This window comes from Quercus robur, chromosome 12 (assembly GCF_932294415.1).
Source record: "Quercus robur chromosome 12, dhQueRobu3.1, whole genome shotgun sequence".
Taxonomy (NCBI): Eukaryota; Viridiplantae; Streptophyta; class Magnoliopsida; order Fagales; family Fagaceae; genus Quercus; species Quercus robur.
Genome location: NC_065545.1, coordinates 38,299,413 through 38,321,856, shown reverse-complemented (window position 1 = coordinate 38,321,856; position 22,444 = coordinate 38,299,413). Strand labels below are relative to the sequence as shown.

The following is a 22,444-nucleotide window of genomic DNA, read 5'->3' as shown; positions in this document are numbered from 1 at the left end:
TGAGGGAGTCAGATGCGCATTAAGCTCAACTGGAGTGTCAACAGTCTTGCTATCAGTGAGTCCAGCTCGAGACAAGAGTTCAGAAGCATATTTAGCTTGAGTAAGATAAAGTCCATCAGTAGAATGAGTGATTTCAAGACCCAAGAAGTAGCTGAGATGTCCAAGATCTTTCATCTCAAATTGCTGACTGAGAAAACTCTTGAGTTCTTGAATGCCACTGAGGTCATCACCAGTTATGATCATATCATCCACATACAAGAGAAGTAAAATAGTGCCTTTGTCAGTGCGACGAAGAAATAAGGCAGAATCATAATGACTGGCCATGTAACCCAAATGAGAGATGGTAGAGCTGAATTTGGCAAACCAAGCTCGTGGAGCTTGTTTAAGGCCATAAAGTGCACGTCGAAGGTAACAAACCTTATTTGAGTTAACAGAGAGACCAGGAGGAGGTTGCATATAAACTTCTTCATGTAAATCCCCATTAAGGAATGCATTTTTGACATCCATCTGAAAAAGATCCCATTTACGGGCAGCAGCAACAGCTAAGAGGGCACGGACAGATGAGATACAAGCAACCGGAGTAAAGGTCTCTTCATAATCAATCCCATACTCCTGTGTAAAACCTTTTGCAACAAGACGAGCTTTGTAGCGCTCAATGGACCCATCAGAGCGAGTCTTAATCTTGTAGATCCACTTACAACCAACCATAGATTTCCCGGGAGGGAGTGTCACCAAATCCCAAGTATGGTTTTTAGATAATGCATCAAGTTCCTCTTTCATTACAATCTGCCATAAAGGGTCAGTGGAAGCCTCACGATAGGTGTGAGGCTCATGTAATGTAGCAAGAGCAGTGTAACAATGATAGTCAAGTAAATGTGTAAGAATAAATCTTACTCGAGTTGAGTGACGAGGTGGAATGTCTTGTGCAAGATCTTCAGGTGGAGCAGGAGCAGGGGACCCAAGCTCAGGGTTGGGGTTGGGTAGCTCGTCTTCAACCTGTTCATCTTCCACCTATTCATTAAAGGGTGAACTAGGAAAGGGATCAGTGATATCTGGTGGTTGGATAGAGAAGTCTACAAGAGAATCAGGAGCAACTACAGGAGGATCAGGAGCAGCTACAGAAGGAATATGTGATTTCACGGAATACGTGAATGCCCCACTTTTAGATTTACTTGCTTCAAAATGAGATTTCACGGAATACCCATCTCGAAATTTTCATCTGGTAAGCGAATCTCAGACTTTTTCTTTTGATTTTCCCATCTGGGTGTCTCAAATTGTACTTTGTTTTTTGTTTAAAAATTGATGAATTGTGATGAATTCGGTAAAAGATGGGTTTTTCCCGGACAAAGTTATTTTTCAAATCCTTGCAAGACTGCTTGTGAAGTCTCTATTCAGAACCAAAACTGTGTGTAAACTTTGGTACAGATTGTCCTCTGACAAGTACTTTATTCAGCTCTATAATGAAGTGTCTGTTAAGAACCCAATGGTATTGGTTGAGGTTTCTGAGGTATCAGAATCGAAATCTAGTTTGATCTACGTTGATAATTTGAGGGGTGTGTCTGAAATTTCCTTAGATTTCTTGAATGATAGGGTTAAGATTAGAGCCTCTTGTAATGGATTGTTGTGTTGCTCTAGCATCCCTGATAAGGGTGTGTACTATGTATGCAATCCTATGACTAGGGAGTTTAGGTTGCTTCCAAAGAGTAGAGAGAGGCCTCTGACCAGGTTTTACCTTGATGGTGAGGCTTCACTGGTTGGTTTGGCATGCAATTTGTGGACTCAGAAGTTTAATGTTGTGTTAAAGGGTTATCATCGATCTTTTGGTCATAGGTCGGATGGAACTTTTATATGTTTTGTGTTTGATTCGGAGTCGAATAAATGGAGAAAGTTTATGTCTTTTCAAGATTATCATTTTACGCATACCACCGCGACCATCATCAACAACCTACCATTGCGACCATTAGCCTCAGCCGATTAGCTACCCCTTACAGACTACACATTTGAAAGGAGCAAAGAGCCTAAAAAGACGGAGATCAAATTTGGTTGCAGCAGAGTTAACACAGTCTATAATTTTTTTTGTTTTTTTAAAGGTTAGCTTATTACCACCGTTAAAGTTAGCTAGGGTTAAGTTGTTGGGTTGAGTTATTGGCTTTTAAATGAGGTGGCATAGCCTTCGCCCTTAGATTCATTTCAAATTGATCTTGTCTGTAAAATGGATACTCTCCATTTCAAAGGGAAATAGAGAGGATCCAGATCCAAAAGGGGCCTTTGCATGCATGGGCTGCTAAATTAATGTGTGTTTGCATTTCTGCTGCGTGACCTTGCCTAACTTCTCTAACTTTTATCGGTCTTCAGACTTAATTTGAGAAGCTACCTGAGTTTTGTAATAGATGTGAGATAGTTGGTTATGCACTTATGCATGATGACCGGTGATGTAGAACTTAATTACCCTACCCAATAGCAATAGGTACCTTAGGGGAATGAATAATTTAATTATGGTGTGCGGTTGTGAGCAAGGAAAAGGTGACGTTGGCATACATACGGACAACAATGAAGGTCTGGTGGCTACGACGGCAACGATGACCAAGAAATAATGGATGTTAAGACGACACAACATATGAACACGTTGGGAAGCGTTCCTTGTAGCAGGAATGGAGTGAGGAGGTGGAGGAACTCAATGTAAAGGAAAAATGAGTTGAGATAAGGAATATTGGGTTAATAACAAGGAGCACAATAAGTCTTTTTCCTTAACAGCAGAGATTGCAGACCAGCACTATGTACAACAAGAAGAATCCTAAGTTTGTTTATCGAATAATGTTAGAGATACAAACTATTTTATAAAAAAATTTACAAACTGTTGATGTGATGAGTGATTATTGGTAAATGAAAAAGTAATATTAATGGTAGGCTTAAATGAAAACTAATAAGAAGTTGTCCACATCAATATTTTGTAAAAATATTGTAAAATAATTTGTATCTATAGCACTACTATTGTTTATCAGGACTTGAGAACCCTTGAGCGTAATTGGTGCTACAAATTAATGTCAAATGAATTTAATTGGTGCTACATCAACAATATAATAAATAAATTTACACTACCAGTTCTAATTACAAGATACTTACAAATTAATTAATATCATAATGAATGTAATTGGTGCCACATCAATAGTATAATAAATTAAATTTTGATTTATATTTATATTTTGTATTTGTGCAAGATGGTGTCATATTGGAAAAAAAAGATGGCCCAATCTGTCGTCACCACTTATCCAAGATATGACAAAATAATATGGAGGCCACTACAGTTGCAACAGTAAATTTTAGATAGATATAACATACATGCATGCAATAGGTTTTGACCATATCAAAACAGAGTACCATCTTTCAAAGCAGCTGCACTACATGCAATATAAGTACAAGCACGCATGTGCATAGAAGTTCCACATACATATTTTCCTATTTTGCCAAAACACTACCTTGTCATTTTTCAATGGGAAGGCATCACCTTAATTACCCAATAAGAAAAATGACACAAGGAAGAGGTACAATTAGAAGCCATCTCTCCCTTGCTATGATGGAAGCCTCTCCCACCTTCTCTCTTTTCTCCATTTTTTCACCTCTCTCTTTGTCCATTTTAATCATTTAAAAAAGATAGTAGAATGTTCGACTAGTTTGAACCTGTTGTTTTCTTCCTCTCCAAGCATAAAGGGTTTACATATTAAAAAAAACCTATGTATATTTTCCATTGCATTTCATTTTCTACAACATTATTTTCTCATTATTAAGTACCAAGTTCAGTTGGCGTGTAGAGATGTTGTGATAGAAATCTAGCAGTGCCTTACCAAATCACATTAAATTATAACATACAATATTTAATTCACACATAAGTTTTTAAGGCTTATTTTTTAATAAATTTGCAGTTATTGTATCACTTGTCCATGTACATGGTACACTTACCCAAAAAACATTAAGTATGGTAACTACGAAATTTTTTAAGATTTTGTTTCTATTATAATTGCTAAAAAAAGCAAATAATGTCCTTCTTGAATATTACAATTAACATATAAAAGAATGTAATTTAAACCACTCCCTATCAAAGGTAATTTAAGCCACTCTCCATTTGGGCTGATTGATATGATCATTAGGTTGGTGTATAATTGTGGAATGAATAATAGCACATATATATATATATATATATATATATATATATATAGGCTAAAATGGCCATTTGCCCCTTTCGCCCAAAAGATGTAGCAAAATGTCCCTGTTCTGAAATTATCTAGTAAAATGTCCCTATTTTGAAACTCAATTTTTAGAAAATCAAGTAATGTGAGAAATTTTACATGGACCTTGAGTTCCATGTTTTTTTTTTTTTTTTTTTTTTAGTTTGATTTCACATAACTCGATTTTCTAAAAATCGAGTTTAAAACAGAGTCATTTTGCTAAAAAGTTTTGGCGAAAGGGGCAAATGCCCATTTTGGCCGCACATATATATATATGTGTGTGTGTGTGTGTTTGTGTGTGCGCATGGTAGATTTGAATTTTTAACATTTGTCATCCACTTTATAATGATTATTTTTTATCATTATACCAAGTATTTATACTATAAATATAATTATATTAATTAAAACATATATTTGACATAAAGCCACTTGTCATTTTAAAAATGATGACACAAAGTTGGAAATTATATGCCATATGTTAGTATGGTAATAACGTCGTATGTGTCTTAGCAGAATATACCATATTTAATGTCCATTACATAGAAGATTTGAAGACACTTGTCCATCACATTGAAGACACTTGTTTAGAAGATCGAAGGCTTGAAAACACCTATCACTTGTTGATACCTATATTTTCTAGAGTCCCACACAAAGCAAGCCCAATTCTCTTGGGCCTACTACTTTTATTGTACTTTATTTCAATTTTTGGAACTGCCCAAGCCCGTGTAAAATTAATGGAAAATTTGGAGGATGGTGGTATAAAGAGTAAAGAGTGGGTCTATTTGTTGTATTTGGCCAAAATTTTGGCCTAATTGCCTCCACCATAGAAAAAACAATTTGACATCATCTAATGTTGATTGGTCAAATCAGTTAAATTTAGCAGGTTTTTAGTCAACATATAACCCAAAATCAATACAAAACTAGATTGTTGTAATAACTAAACCCATTATAAAACCTTGTCACTAATACATACATTAATCAAGCTTCACTTACCTCACCAACCACATCCATACCTTTTGCATGAGCTAAAACTTCTGACTATAAGAATTCAATAAATTCTCTAAAGGTTTCCTATGTGAGTGGTAGCCCCAAAGATAGAGCATGTACAATCAAAATAAGCTCAAGCATAAAGGGTGCAAAATAAAAATAAATACAAAGATAAAGGGTGTAAACTCAAAACAAAAACAAACATAGAAAGTGTATTTGAGGGTGCCAATTTGGCTGTTAATAGAAAGCCAAATTGTTGGTTTTGGGAACTTAACCCCGATTATGTTGATCTACTAGCTTATGTCTATCATAGAGTACAGCAACAAGTGCCGGAACTGGAAATGCTACAAATTGGAGGTGAAGTTGATCCTCATGTACGTGACAACTGTAAACATACCAGGATGATTTCATTCATACCTTCCAGAGGTCCAAGATTGAATCTTTGTTCCATCATTAATTCTTGATCTTGACCGTCATTATTTCGTTTTTCAATATGTAAAACTGTTTGTACATCATGATTTGTAGGGTAGCTAGCTAGCTAGGTACAAGAAATTAATGGCTTGATTTCCTGTAACTACATGGAAAAAAAACATTTGAATCAACTTCTTTATGAGAAATTGTTTTGATTCAACTGTTTCTGGAAGCTTGTTTGATGCTATTGAGTTCTTGCTGAAATTGGATTTGTTAAGACATGTGTGATTCACTTATTAGGAACATATGTCACTATTTTATGTAATTAGTTAATCCTTTGACAAAACGCATTTTGCTTGTATTTGGGTAGATCTAAGATGTATTTAATACTTCAAGAAACCTTGTTTCAAGTTTAAGTGTTAAAGTTATACAAGTTTGTCCAAGATTCAAATGTGAAAAGTGCTATTCATTAAAACTCAACAACTAGCATCAATCGAGACCTGTAGAATTGTTCCAGCTTGTGGCTCGACAGCAACTCGACAGATAGGTATCTGTCGAGGTTTATGAAGTTCAGTTTTTCAAGACTGTTTTTCATCCAATTCGGGATTATGTGTTTGGACTTTCTTTTCTCACTACCCTAAACATATAAAATGATTATTTTAAGGGCCATCAAAGGTGGAACAAGTTACACAAGTGTTAAGTAAAGTTTGTTCAAGCAAAGTGTGTCTGGAGACAGAATTTGTCCTAGTTCATCTTTCTTGTAAAGAAGCTGCTGTGTTTGTGCACCGTAGGGTTTTGTAGCCAATGAGCTTCTCGATCTTTATCGTGTGATGAACTGAAAAATTTTGCAGCCAACAACCTTCTCTAGTTGGTGATTAAAGTCGCGTACTGGGATTTGCACAATTGGTTAGTCACGTAGTAGGAGCCGTACATTAAAAGGAGAGATTGTCACTACAGAACAAGTCAAATTGGGTATTAGGGTAAGGGTTCAATTGTAGGTTGGTATAAGGTACTGGGATTCCTTTACTTATAACATCTTGTTTTCATAATAATGGATTCTCGAGAGTGGAAACCTTAAAATCACCCGATGGGCTTTCTGTCGTGTTGGTTTTGCCCATTCATAAACAAATCACTGTGTCAATTTATTTTCCGCTGCATACTTAGTTTATTGGTGATTTGTTTGTACTACCACACGTTTACATGTTAATTTGATTAATTAATAAACTTGGCTAATTAATTAGTTAATTTATAACATGGGGTCAATTCATTTTTGACCTATCAGGATTGATTACACTTGGAAATCTCAATGAATGAGGTTTTCATTTGGAAATCTCAATGTTGAAGAATTATTTGATGCAAGGCTTTTCGGCTACTGTGTGTGGTCTATCCTCTTACTTGTGAGGCTTGGTGCTTTGATCGGTGACGTTCTTTATGACATTCTAAAAAATAAAAATAAAAAGAAGAAGCAAAATCATATACATTAAAATATCTCCCGAAAGAGCAACTTGTCAAACAGAGAGAAACAGAATGTGCTTATTGTTCGTTTTTTTTATTTTTTTGGCTTTTTGGAGTAGTATAAAATTGATTAATGGAAATGAAATGGTGAACTATTTGATGTTTCCTTGATGTATAATTTGTCATGAAAGGGAGTGAATGAAATGGTGAACTGTTGGATGTTTCCTTGGTAACTGAACACGGTTTTCCTTTTAATGTTAATCTAACCTGAATTATATATAATGTAAAAAAGGTTTTTCTTGTTACCATCTCTACTCATAGACACCGATCAAACTGGCTCAAACCAAGCCATGCACACCAGCAATGGACCAATGGTGATTTTAGGTGGCGTCGCTGTCAGCCATCGTAAAGTATATGAAGGATTTCTATAGGAAATGCTATGAGCAGCACAAAGGCTAGCTCTACATGCAATGAAAAAACTCCTCCCAAAAAAGTGACCAACCACACTGATCGATAGTGTTTGATAATAAAAATAATAATAAAGAAAAATTCATGTAAATCTAGAATAAAATACAAAGAAAAATAGACCTTATTAAGTAGGACTTTTCCAACCAAGGAGGGACATGAATTTGTGGCAGCCTGCCAGCACTGCATATTTCTTAACTGTTTAGACTTTAGTTAATGGAGGGCTGAAATCGCCAAACACCAAAGAGATTTTCCTCTTCAATAGTTTTCTAAATCCATTATCTCTTCTCTCAAAACAAATCAAGAGGAAAATTATATAATGAAACTTTAAATTTTAATATTGTGGTGTGGCCTTTTGGCTTGAAATATCATATAGGAAAGTCAATAGTTTTGTAGTTTAGAGAGACAGTTCGTATTCCTTTATTAATTAGAAGAAACAGATTTCAAATAATTCATTCTCTAAATTATCAAAAAATAAAATAAATATGATATATAAATATGGTGAGATCTCTTTAAAGGCGAAAATGAAGTCTATAGACTACAAAGCATTTTTCAACAATTTTCATTAATCAGGTTTTATCGCCAAATTTTACGTAGAGGCATAAAGGTGTGCATTCGTTGGTTGGATTGGATTTGAGGTATTTCACAACCCTGTCCAACCCATTTTGGTTGAGAAATCTTCAAGCAAAACCCAATCCATGTGGATTGAGTTGGTTTTGTTTAACTTATTGATTTGTGGCCATTTTCGTCAAGTCTAGTAAGAAAATTGAGCTTATACTGTTCAATAAATGATTACATATTACACAGTTGGATGTAACATTATAGTTTTGTTTTTTTAAATTAAATCTCAAATCCTATAAAAAAAAAGTTTCAAAAAAATTCAAATAACAAATTTAAAATAAGACTACAAATCTATAATATATCAAATAAACAAACTTATAATAAATCTATATTGTGTAAAATTATTAATAGCGTGGGTAAGGTTGGATTAGTTGAATGAAAAAATTTTCTCAAAAAAAAAAAAAAAAAGATTAATCCATCTACGTACCCACCATAAAACCAACCCGCCAAAAAATCAAGTTAAGATTGTGGGTGAATGCACACTCTTAATTCTATCTAGTTCACCTCTTAAATATTTCTCCAACAAGCAAGCTAGCTTTGAGCTAGCTAAATTGCCTAATAGTTACAATAATTCATTATACTAGTAAGAGCATTCACAATGAATTTAGCAAAAAATTTCTAGAAGGTTATTTGTCAATTTTATCTACCTATCGTTTTAAATACACATCTCAAAAAACTCTTAATTTAAAAAAAAAAAAAATATATATATATATATATATATATATATATATATATCTATGACTCCCAAGTTCCCAACGCCTTCTGAATTTCCTCCTCCATATCCTTAGAAGTAGATTTATTGAAAAGGAGGGAAATTTTTCTTCTATTCCATTAACTTGTTGACTTAAAATTCTATCATAAGTTTCCAAAATATTCAAAACCTTTTGGTAATCATTTCTATCAATCATGCAAAAGAGAAAAGTGTCATTTGCAAAAAGCAGATGTGTAATTAAAATGGGATTTCTCTTTCTCAAAGAAAAACCCTCTTATAGAACCATGTCTATCAGCCTGTGAGATAAAGACTAAGGAGACCTTCATTACACAATAAAAATAAAAAATGGTGAGAGTGAGTCACCTTGGTGAATACCCCAGATGAATAAACCAAAGCCCTTACATTCCCATTAACAAGAATGGAGTATGATACAAATTTTACACTAGCATCATAAGATTGATCCACCTCTCACTAAACTAACTTTTGCATTATCACTTCCAAAAAAGTTCACTCTACTCTATCATAGGCTTTACTCGTATAAAGTTTAAGAGTCATAAATCCTGATTTATCCAACTTGTAGTTATTCGTTCTATATAAAATTTCGAAAGCAACAAAGATATTATTATACAAGATCAAATGGTTTTTTGTAAGGCACTGCACTTTGGTGTTTTGTAATAATAGCTGGCAAATAATTGATTTCTTTTGTTTAAAAAAAAATAAAAATAAAAAAGTATTTTGTTGTTTCTTAGCGTAGCAATTCGAGGACTAATGGGAAATATTTTCTAATTCTATACTTGTGCTATGACGTAGACTTCCTATCAAGAAAAAGTGAATAACAATACAACTGTGTAATTATTTCTGAAATATAAAAGAAAAAGCAGTTAGGGCGGTTGAAAGAATTGAGTTTCGAGTTTGGACCCATATAGCTTGAAAGGCTACGTACAAGTTGACAAAACCAAATATAAAAAGGCATTGAGATCCAAACCCCTGAGAAGAAAAACAAAAAGTGAAAGAAATCCAAACCCTTTGTTTCTGTTTCTGTTTCTTGCTCCTGCGCTTACACCATGAATAATCTCTCCCCAATACCCTCGCCCTCATTCCCAACTGAACTAATTGTCAGAATAGTGATTTTGCTAGTCTTTATCGTTGTCGGTGTCGGCCTTTTCCTCTGCTGGGTTGGGAAACACTGTCATAAACTACGGCAAGTACACCCAAATGCTGGAAATGTACGTGACAATTGACAACATACCAGCTGATCATGATTTCATTCACATACCTTTTTGCCGTCAGCCTATCGCCCTTCCAGAGGTCCAAGATTCAATCTTTAATTTGTTCCATCGTTCACTCTTGATCTTGATTATCATCATTTCGTTTTTCAGTATGTGAATCTGTTTGTATATCATGATTTTGTAGGATAGATAGCTAGCTACGTGCAATCAAATTAATGGCTTGATTTCTTGTAACTACTTGGAAAAAAAAAAACACATTTAAATCCATAAGAGCATCGGATTCTTTTTCCACTTCTTTATGAGAAATTGTTTCTGATTCAACTGTTTCTGGAAGCTTGTTTTGATGCTGTTGAGTTCTTACGTACTGAAATTGGATTGATTACACTTGGAAATCTCAGTGTTGAAGAATTATATTCATCCCATTAGTTTTTCTTTATCGTGTATATATATGCACGTGCTTTACAATGATCTCTTGAATATCTTGACTATTGGGTTGAATGTAGCTAGTCACCATAAACAATGCGGCTCTGGGTGGTTGTTTTTTTTTTTCTTTATTAATGCCATTGGGAATGCAATTGGCCATTGATCATGGCAATTTAGGTGATCTCCAGCCGTGAACCAAGGTGGTTTGGTTTTGGATGTAAAGCTTTTAGGCCACTGTGTGTGGTTTACGGGATTATCTCTGGTGAGGTATTTTAGTTTTAGCTAGGATTTGGAAACCTAAACAAGAATTTTTTTAATACTGTAATTTAAAATCCCATAATGTGACCAAAATCCCGCCTTAAAGTTCTTTACCCAAAACACACGGTTAATGAATTGCTTCATTTCAGGGGGAAAAAAAAGTCATATACCAAAGGTTGGAGCTTGGTACAATGAAATTGAAGCAAATATTTACAATTTCTTACGATTTGTCTGGTTTAAAGTGTCAAAGTTAGTTGCTTGTCAGCGATAATAACACGCCCTTCATTCCATGAGATGCCGCAATCAAATTAAGCAAAACAACTCTGAAATCTGTACTATGGACATCGATTTCCTCTGATGACAAATCAAAACTTTGGAAGGAGGTTTCATAGCTATTCAAATTATAAGATGCAATGCCCCAGTGGGCTGTGGTTTATTAATTTGGCTAGTTAATTTGACCCGCGTGGATGCATGGATATATGGTTATACACGAGTGAGGATTAATTTACACACTAAAAAAACCTATGAATATTTTGCATTGCATTTTCATTTTCTAGCACATTATTTTCTCTCTCTCAAGAACCAAGTTCAGTTGGTATGTAGAGATATTGGGATAGAAATCTAGTGCCTTACCAAATCACAATTATCACGTATCATATTAAACAAAGTTTTTCTCTAAACTAATTTGGAGATAAACTCTTCAAACTTTTTATATATCTTTTTTTTTTTTTTGTGAATTTTGAAAAATCTAACCATTGAATTTCATTTTCCTTATGTTCTTAACATGCATATCAAATTTCGTTCATATCGGATGTTATTTACTATTCGATCAATAAACTTATTTTTTATATATAATTTTAAATTACAAAAACTTGAAATCTTAACATTTGTTTGATGACATAGCAATTAATCTTTGATCTTCTTGAAATTTTTCAAGCATGAAGGATATAATAAGAACATGCAATCCAACGGTTAGAATTTTAAATTTTACATTCAATATAAAGATATATAAGGAGTTTGTAGGATTTCTCTCTAAACTAGTTTGGAGAGAAACTTTGTTCTTATACTACAAATATAATTATATTGATTAAATCATATACTTGACATAAAGCCACTTGTAATTGTAAAAATGATGACACAAAGTTGGAAATTATGCCATGTGTTAGTATGGTAGTAACGTCATGTGTGTCTTAGTAAAATATACCATGTAAATGCCCATCACATATAAGATTTGAAGACACTCATTTAGAAGATCGAAGGATTGAAAACCCCCCAATCACTTGTCGATACCTATATTTTCTAGAGACCCACACAAAGCAAGCCCAATTCTCTTGGGCCTACTATTTTTATTGTACTTTATTTCAATTTTTAGGCACGGCCCAAGCCCATGTAACATTAAAAGGAAATTTGGAGAAGTGTAGTATGAAGAGTAAAGAACGGGTCTATTTTGAGTTTACTCATGGACTCAAGAGATAGATTTTTATGAGTCCATGAGTAGGCCTATGTGCTAGCCTCAAACACCAAAAAAACATATGACTTGGCAAAAATTTTGGCCTAATTGCCACCACCATAGAAAAAAATTTGACATCATTTAACGTTGATTGGCTCAATCAGTTAAATTTAGTAGATTCTTTAAGGGTCATTTTGCCCTAATATGGCACAAAAAATCTAGTTTAGTCAACATATTACCCAAAATCAATACAAAACCAGATTGTTGTAATATCCAAACAAGAACAAAACTCAATGTTAAAATTCTTCTAAATATCCAAAAACTAAAAGTTTCGATCCTTATTCAAGGATGGATATTGGGCATGCCCTAAACCCATTATAAAACCTTGTCACTAATCCATACATTAATCAAGCTTCACTTACCTCACCAACCATATATACAAAATCAAAATAAGCTAAAAAATAAAGGGTGCAAAATCAAAACAAATACAAAGATAAAGGATGTAAACTCAAAACAAATACAAACACAGTAAGTGTCATTTGTTGGGAAAAAATCCGAATCCCCTCTATGTCTATGTGTGAATTAAAATATATAACTACCAAGTAATAGCAATATTATGGAAACAAAAAAAAATTCCAGCAAGCACCACATAAACACAACCACACAAGAACACCAAATCTTACGTGGAAAACCCTCAAGTGTAGAGAGAAAAACCACGAGGGCAACTCCGAAAAATATCCACTATGAAATAGAGATTACAACTATCAAGTTTATGCTAAACTTAAGTCCACAATAAATTGGATATACAATAAATAAATCTCAAGGAGTAAATACAATCTCACCACAAAGCCAGTAGCAAAATCTTCCTCTGAATACTCCAACTTTCTATGGTTGTAGCACTCAAAAACTCCATGAGAACTCCACCAATTTATCTTCCTTGTGTGTAACTTGAGCAAAGAAAAATGTCTCCTTTTTCTTTTTCACTCTCTCACACTCTCACACTCTCACTGTGTTTCTCTCTATCTCTTCACACGGACTGCACCTCTCAAGTGGCTGAATATCTCTTTGTGTTTTTGCTCACTCTAGAACTCACACAAAATGGCCGAAATTCTTTGTGCTTCAGCTCTCCACTCAAGGCCGAATGGCCTCTGTTTTCTTTCTTTTCTTCTTTTGCAATTTCAACGTGTCCCACACGCCTAAGTCAAGTCTCATTAAGAGACATGGCTTCCTTGCATCAGCTTTGCATTAAACCAAAAGCTGATTTTGTGGGGCTTGAGAAGACAAGCTAATAAATGAGCTTTGACAAGAGCAAGTGGGCTGGAAGAAAGGGTGTCACGTGCACCCAACAATCTCCCCCTCCAACACACTACGGAGGAGATCTTCAACCCAAGTCTTCAGTTAGAATTCATGCCATCCAACTCAACACAAAGCTTTAGCTTCACTCTTGACACAACCTTAGTTAACATGTCAGCTGGGTTTTCATTTGTGTGAATCTTCTCTAATTCAAATGATTGTTGTTCAACAACTAGTCTCAACCAATTGTATCTCACCTCAATGTGCTTCGAGCATGAATGGTACATAGAATTCTTGCTTAAGTCTATAGCACTCTGACTATTACAATTAACTACATACCCATCTTGCTTCAAACCCAATTCTTGGAGAAACCGTTTCAACCAAAGCATCTCTTTACCTGCTTCATTAGTTGCAATATACTTAGCTTCAGTTGTAGATAAGGCAACACACTTCTGCAATCTTGACTGCCATGATACAGCTCCCCCTACAAAGTAAATAAATACCCCAATGTAGATTTCCTACCATCAAGGTCACCTACCCAATCTGCATCTACATAACCCTCCAAAACTGGTTTAGAATCACCAAAATTCAAACACAATTTAGAGCTACCTCTCAAGTACCTGAAGATCCACTTCACTGCTTCCCAATGATCTTTACTAGGATTAACAATAAACCTGCTGACAACACCAACTACATAAGCAATATTTGGTCGTGTGTAAACCATAGCATACATCAAACTCTCAATTGTTGAGGAATAAATGGTTGATGCTATGTCTCCCTTCTCTTTCTTTGATGAAGAACAAGATCTCTTTCTTAACTTGAAATAAGAACCAAGAGGTGTGCTGACTGGCTTGGCATGCTTCATATTGAACCTTTCAAGAACCCGCTCAATATACTTCTCTTGTGATAACCATAGCTTCTTGGCTTTCCTGTCATGTAGAATCTGCATACCCAAAATTTGTCTTGCTGGACCCAAGTCTTTCATATCAAATGACTTGAATAAGTCCTTCTTCAAATTTCCAATCACACCTGCATCTTGTCCTACTATCAACATATCATCTACATATAGTAGAAGAATAACAAATTTACCATTGGGAAATTTTCTAACATACACACAATGATCTGCATTTGTTCTCATGTACCCGTGACCCACCATGAATGAGTCAAACTTCTTGTACCACTGTCTTGGAGCTTGCTTCAAGCCATACAAACTCTTCTTTAACTTGCAAACCATGTGTTCTTTCCCTTTCACTTTGAATCCCTCTAGCTGATTGATGTAGATTTCTTCTTTCAAATCACCATGAAGAAAAGCTGTCTTCACATCAAGTTACTCAAGCTCAAGATCCAAGCTAACTACTAATCCCAAAACTACCCAGATGGAACTCATCTTGACTACTAGAAAGAATATCTCATCAAAGTCAATCCCTTGTTTCTGACTAGAACCCTTGACCACCAATCGAGCTTTATACTTCACTAACTTGTCACCATCTTTCTTTAGCTTAAACACCCATTTGTTTCTCAATACCCTTTTGCCTTTAGGAAGTTCCACCAAGTCATAAGTCTTATTTTTGTTCAAAGAATTCATCTCTTCATGCATAGCCTTCAACCAGCTTTGCTTATCCTTATGAGACTGTACTTCCTGAAAACTTTCTGGCTCTTCAGTAATCATAGTATACTCAGAAGTAGGATATCTAGTCGATGGGCAATGCTCTCTAGTAGACCTTCTCACTTGAGGTTCTACCATCTCTAGTGGAGGAGGCTGCTCCCCCTGCTCAACACCATCTGTATCTGTCACATCATCACCATCAACACTTATTGGCTCATCAGCATCAAAATCAGTTGGTTCATCACCATAATCTCATCTTGTACCTCTTCCCTATTTGTGGCATTATCTAAGGAAGAAGAGGTAGGTGTAAGATCAAGAACACCTTCAACTATAGCTTTAAGCTTCTCAGTTTTCTCAAAGTTTGCCAAGTTTTCATTCTCATGAAAAACTACATCTCGACTTCTGATCATCTTCTTTTTTTTTGGATCCCATAGCTTATAGCCAAATTCTGCATCTCCATATCCAACAAATATACAAGGAGTGGATTTGCTATCAAGCTTTGATCTTTGTTCCATAGGCACATGTACAAATGCCTTGCATCCAAATACCTTCAAGTGAGAGTAAGAAACATCTTTTCATGTCCATACTCTTTCTGGAATATCAAAACCCAAAGGAACTAATGGAGATCTATTAATTAGGTAGCATGCAGTCACAGCAACTTCACCCCAGAATGACTTAAGCAGATTAGCCATTCTTAACATACATCTGATCTTCTCCTTTCTGCCACACCATTTTGCTATGGGGTACTAGGAACTGTCTTCTCATGTCCAATGCCTTTCTCAGAGCAGTAACTCTTGAATTCATTAGATGTGTATTCACCTCTGTTATCACTACAGAGACACTTCAAAGGCTTCCCTTTCTCTCTTTCCATCATGGCATGAAATTTCTTGAAGTGCTCAAATACCTGGTCTTTTGTTTTCAAAACATAAACCCAGACCTTTCATGAAGCATCATCAATAAATGTAATAAAATATTTATTGCCACCTAAAGTCTCAACATCAATGAGACCACATACATCAGAATAAACAAAATCTAACACCTTGAGTTTTCTAGTAAAGGGTATATTATGAAACTCTATGTTGTTTACCGAATAAACAAAACTCAAGGATTTAGTGACGTACCTTTGGCAAAGGGAATGAGAGATTTCTTTGCCAAAATCTGCAACCATTTTTCACTCATGTGAGCTAGCCGCCTATGCCACAAGTTAGGTGAAGAATCCTCCTGAGCTGCACTAACAACATCCTTGCACAACTTTACTTGTGTCTTGTAAAGTGTACAACAAATCTTCCCTCTAGCAAACACCAATTATCCTTTGCTAAGCCTCCATTTTCCATCACAGAAATAATTGCCATAACCTTCTTTATCAAGAACATGAGTGGAAATCAAATTTAGGTGAATATCCAGAACATGTCTCACATCCTTCAAAATTAGGGTGTGTCCAGTGTTGGCCCTAACACATATATCACCAATTCCCACAATGTCGGCATAACTATCATTGCCCATCTTCACTCTCCCAAAGTTTCTCGCTTTGTATGAAGTGAATAACTCCTTTCTAGGAGTGACATGGTAGGAAGCAGCTGAATCAATCACCCATTCAACATAAGGATCTGAAACTGTACAACAATCATCTTGTCCTATGTCTAGGACCTCATCTTCCAACACTATAATAGCAGCAGTGTTCTCATCATCCACCCTTTTTTTATTTTTATCCTCTTTCTGTTTGTTTTTCCAAGCCTTACAGTTCCTTTTTATGTGACCTTCTTTATCACAATAAAAGCACTTGAATTTTCCTTTTGACTCTGACCGACTTATGGATTTACCTCACCCTTTAGAACTTTTACTCTTACTTCTCCCCCTGTTCTCTGTGACAAGAGCATGTGCAATATCCTTGCCCATATCCTTTCTTCTAGTTTCTTCATTAAGCAAACTATCTTTAACCATGGCAAGTTGTAACACACCATACGAAGCAAAATTATTAAGTGACACTACCAAAGTCTCCCAACTATCAGGTAAGGAACTCAGAAGCAATAAAACTTGCAACTCATCATCTATTGCTAGCTTCATTGTAACCATCTGATTAACCAAGTCTTGGAACTCACTAAGGTGCTCAGCAATGGACTTACCCTCTTTAAGCTTCAAATTCACAAGCTTTCTAGCAATAAAAGCTTTATTTTGAGCTATCTTTCTTTCATAAAGACTCCTTAATTTTTCCCAAAGAGCCTCTGCATTTGTTTCCTGAGACACGTGGTGAAAAACATTGACATCGATACATTGTCTAATACACCCGATAGTTTTTCTATTTAATTTCTCCCAGTCTCTATCTGTCATATCACTAGGCTTAACACTATTACCCTCAATAGGGTCATGCAAATCCTTGCAATAAAGGACATCCTCCATCATCGGCTTCCATATCGAATAATTTGATGCCGAGAGTTTAACCATAGTATTCATAGTCATATTCTCCATTTAATCCAACACAAGACAGTCAAACCCAAGTAACCAATAGCTCTGATACCACTTGTTGGGAAAAAATCCTAATCCCCTCTATGTTTATGTGTGAATTAAAATATATAACTACCAAGCAATAGCAATATTATGGAAACAAAAAAAAAAAAAAATTCCAGCAAGCACCACATAAACACAACCACACAAAAACACCAAATCTTACGTGGAAAACCCTCCGATGTAAAGGGAAAAACCACGAGGCAACTCCGAAAAATATCCACTATGAAATAGAGATTACAACTATCAAGTTTATACTAAGCTGGAGTCCACAATAAATCGGATATACAACAAATAAATCTCAAGGAGTAAATACAATCTCACCACAAAGCCAGTAGCAAAATCTTCCTCTGAATACTCCAACTTTCCATGGTTGTAGCACTCAAAAACTCCATGAGAACTCCACCAATTTATCTTCCTTGTGTGTAACTTGAGCAAAGAAAAATGTCTCCTTTTTCTTTTTCACTCTCTCACTCTCACCGTGTTTCTCTCTATCTCTTCACACGGACTGCACCTCTCAAGTGGCTAGATATCTCTTTGTGTTTTTGCTCACTCTAGAACTCACACAAAATGGCCGAAACTCTCTGTGCTTCAGCTCTCCACTCAAGGCCAAATGGCCTCTGTTTTCTTTCTTTTCTTCTTTTGCAGTTTCAGCGTGTCCCACACGCCTAAGTCAAGTCTCATTAAGAGACATGGCTTCCTTGCATCAGCTTTGCATTAAACCAAAAGCTGATTTTGTGGGGCTTGAGAAGACAAGCTCATAAATGAGCTTTGACAAGGGCAAGTGGGCTGGAAGAAAGGGTGTCACGTGCACCCAACATCATTAGGGTGCCAATTTAGCTATTAATAGAAAGCAAGGCACGACGCATTGATGGAAGGGAGTAAATCCAAACAATACTTGACGTTCAAGGAGTGGATCAAAATTTTGAAACTTAAAGGCTTATATCAAAATTATTGCAAAATTTAGGGCAATTTACTAATTTTGTATGGATGGAGATTTAATTTACTAGTTGCTATTTTAAATCTAATCATTCATATATATATATATATATATATATATATATTAATAGGTAAAGTTGAGAGAAAATCCAATTAGGTTTTAAATTGGATTCCAATTGTTTTCTAATTTTGAGCCACATGTCCTATTTAAGGTTTTTTAATTTTTGTTCTAGGTGAGTTAATGAGGTGTAAAAGTCGAAGGGTCTAATACAAATTAATCATCAAAAACTCAATAAACAAAAAAAAGAAAAAAAGAAAGACTAAACTCGTGTATATCCAAAAGAAATTGGATTCCAATTGTTTTCTAATTTTGCGCCATATGTCCTATTTAAGTTTTTTTAATTTTTGTTCTAGGTGAGTTAATAAGGGGAAAAAGACGAATTGTCTAATATAAATAAATTATCAAAAACTCAATAAAGAAAAAAAGAAAGAGTAAACTCATGTTTACGTCCAAAAGAAATTAAAATAAAAAAATAAAAGAGGGAGAGAGAGAGAGAGATTATAACTTGAATTCACATATGTGCGTAATTGTAATTTTTTTTATTTGTATTGTACATATGCACGGGTTATACACTAGTTTGGATAATGCATAATGAACAAAAGAAATTAATTCTAAAAATAAGATTTTTTTTTTTTTTTTAAAAGACAAAATGGTGAAAAGCAAATGATTGATATCATCAAATTAAATTGAAATTTGAGGGAATAAAATCTTTATTTAACTATTGAACTCAATCTAAATTGAATCATGACATGCATGTCCACCAGGTCCTCCTATGACGAAGGCTTGCCCAGCGTCTCTGGGCCTAGATCACCAAAATACCTCAATTTGTAACATTGCTTTTCATCATGATAAAAGTCATGCACTTTTGAGGGATCAATATCAACCATTTGGTAATCTGCATTCACAATTTGAATATGTTCAAAAACACATGCTTGGTTGAAGGAACCATCAGGCATAACACCATACCCCATTGGTACCGGACTCCTAATGATAGGAGGAGAATATACGGCTCCACGTACCATATCGAACTAAAGATGCACCAGTAGCTAAATGAGTGAATATCTCCTTTGGCCAATATCCCACTTTCGTATGATTAAGAAGCAATAACCACCAATTACCATTTTTTTTTTTTTTTTTTTTTTTTTGATGAGAACCAATTACCAATTGATTGCTCCTGCCGAAACAAAGATATCATTTTTGTTAAATAAACATAATTTTTGAGGTTTCCACTTGGTACAGAAAATCAAAAATTGGAAAACTATGGACTATCTAACTAATAAAATAATTGAAAATTTTCTTGGTATTGTGCATTGCTGACCAAAATCATTGAATTTTCTCAATAACAATCAAACTATAGCTCAATACCATTTTTCTATCCCTAATATTCAAATTTAAAATAATTTTCACTTGCAAATACCGGCCCAGCTAGATCCCCCACACAAATGCATATTTGATTACCACCTTTCGCAATATCTCTATTTTGAATGCATTATTGAATTATATATATATATAGAACTTCATTATTGTAGACTTAATTAACATTGAGTAATTGATATGAAATATTTTATAATATTTCAGAAGTACCATACTATCATACTCTTAGCTCTTAATAAATAATAATAATAGATCTATTATAATCTTAGTGTCCTACATGGATTAGGTATAAATTTAATCATATGTTTATAAGCTCTTGATATTATATACTTTTCTTTTTTAGATATTGGTAACTTTTCTAGATATTGGTAGCAACAGGAGCAATTAAATTTGTTACTAATTTAAAAATAAAAAAATAAAAAAAAATAATGATGTATTACCTGAACAATCGTAAACTCTGAAACATATTGGTTACCTTATAGACCGAAATTGGATTAATAGCCATACCAAGGAAATTGTGTTCATCCACTTGTACAAAAGCCGAACAATCTACATTGAAACAACCAGTTTTCTGGTAGCCATCTGCCTGTTGATATGAATTAAATCAAAGGAATTTTCTCAGCCAACCACAAGATAAAAGATAAAAAGAGATTGAAAGAAGAATTTAAAAGTGGATGTACCCAAAACAGAATATACAACACAATTAAATTTAGGGATAATTACAGTAAACTCATCTGGAGTATGACCCGTTTTCACTTTGCCTACCCATGGTTTAAAACTTTACACTCTGCCCACCTGAGGTTACTTCTGTTAGGGCTCTGTTACCCACCTATTGGCTTTTCCGTTAAAAAACAACTTCTACCACCAAAACATAACATAACACGAATCAAAAAGTTAGGGTTTGAATTTTTTCAAAGAGAAGTTATGGGGTTTTAAAAGAGCTTGGGTTATGAAGTTGTAGAAGAAGAAGAGTACAGTTTCAATCGCCTCCTTGATAGAACCATTACTTCTTCTTCTTCTTCTTCTTCTTCTTCTTCTTCTTCTTTTAGAGACAGAGACAGAGATCTTGTTCGTTGACTAGGTTTGATGGGTCGGAGTCAAACTGGATCTCGACAAGGATGCAGTTGGTTTCTTCAATGATGTTCTAGTTCATTGCGTCATCGCTAGAGGAGTTGAGGTTGCCGATGTCAATGGTGCGAATTGGAGTCCGAATGAGAACATGGGGCAAATGGGTGTCCGAAATTCGAGAGCCCAGGAAGAAAACCCACCACCAATCTAATCTCCATGGCTCTACCACTCTCCACATTAATTCAAACAACACTACAACAAAAAAAGTTTATTACAACAAAAAAAAAAATCGTTGCAATAACATCGAAGTCATTACAATAGTTTATGCGAAGTGTTGTAATAAAATTTGAGGTAATAAGTTTGTGCTACAAAAAAATTTTATTGCAATAAACCTTAAATATTTTAATGAAAATTTTAATGTAATAATATATTTGCTATTGCAATAAAAAATTTATTAGTAATAGGCTATTATTTCATGAATTTTATTACAATAGATTGTAAAGAATTGAAAAAAATAATTTGGGTTCAAATTATTGCAACGGTATATTTATTGTAATAGTTAATTTTTTTCTTCTTTTTTTTACAATATATTGTAAAATAATTGGAATTAGATCATTGTAATAATATATTCATTGTAGCTTCATGTTTGTCATTGCAATCTGTAGGGACACGACTTATTTAACGGCCCAAGAATGACGTTGGGCTCGTATGCAAAGGGCCCCAGCAATATGATTTGTAGAGAGTGGGCTTGAAAGGCATGACCTTGGGCACAGGTGGACGGTTTAATCGTGGAGTCTATGGAAGTTCTTATATGGGCGGGCTTGGCTTGACTAGCTAAGCCCTCCATTAGTACGGGTTGTATGACTTAAGTCCTTGGACGCTGTCTGAGGAGCCTTATATCCTTCCCGTTCTCCCTTTTTCCAGGGGAGGGAGTCCTCCATTCTTCTGGGGGGTTTTTCCTTTTATACTAGTGTTTGTTTCCCCCTTTAGAGTCCACGTGTAAGTTTCACTTTTCTGGGGTGCAGACCTATCCTGTCAACCCATGCCTAGAGTGGTTTGGAGTCGTTGGGAAAGTTAAGGGGTATGGTTTAGAGTATGGACTTGTCAGATACAGGGTTTTGTATTATGATGTTGGCAGCTTTTCCCCTGCCCTGCCCCTACACTCAGTTTGCCCCTTTCTTCAGGCATTTCGTGAGGTGCCGAGCAAGAGGTCGTCCTCGGTAATGGCTCTCCTCGGCTTGGGCCCTAGGCCCTAATGTAGAGTGGGTCTGGGTCACGAGTTCTCTGGCCCCACAATAGCCCCTCAAAATCCTGCTGCCCGACTTTTAGTTGGGGAGGAGGGTTTTGGTAATGTTGGGCTTATATCA

The 22,444-nt window shown here is 35.1% G+C and overlaps 2 protein-coding genes across 2 annotated transcripts in view; one reads left to right on the top strand and one right to left on the bottom strand.

Moving 5' to 3' along the window:
- Positions 1-22,444, bottom strand: part of LOC126710620 (AP-2 complex subunit mu) — an 80,335-nt gene that overhangs the window by 34,516 nt on the left and 23,375 nt on the right. The window lies entirely within an intron of this gene.
- LOC126710110 (F-box protein At5g49610-like) lies at positions 1,313-1,978 on the top strand. Its single transcript, XM_050410487.1, has one exon. The coding sequence runs from the start codon at positions 1,313-1,315 to the stop codon at positions 1,976-1,978; it is 666 nt and encodes a 221-aa protein (XP_050266444.1).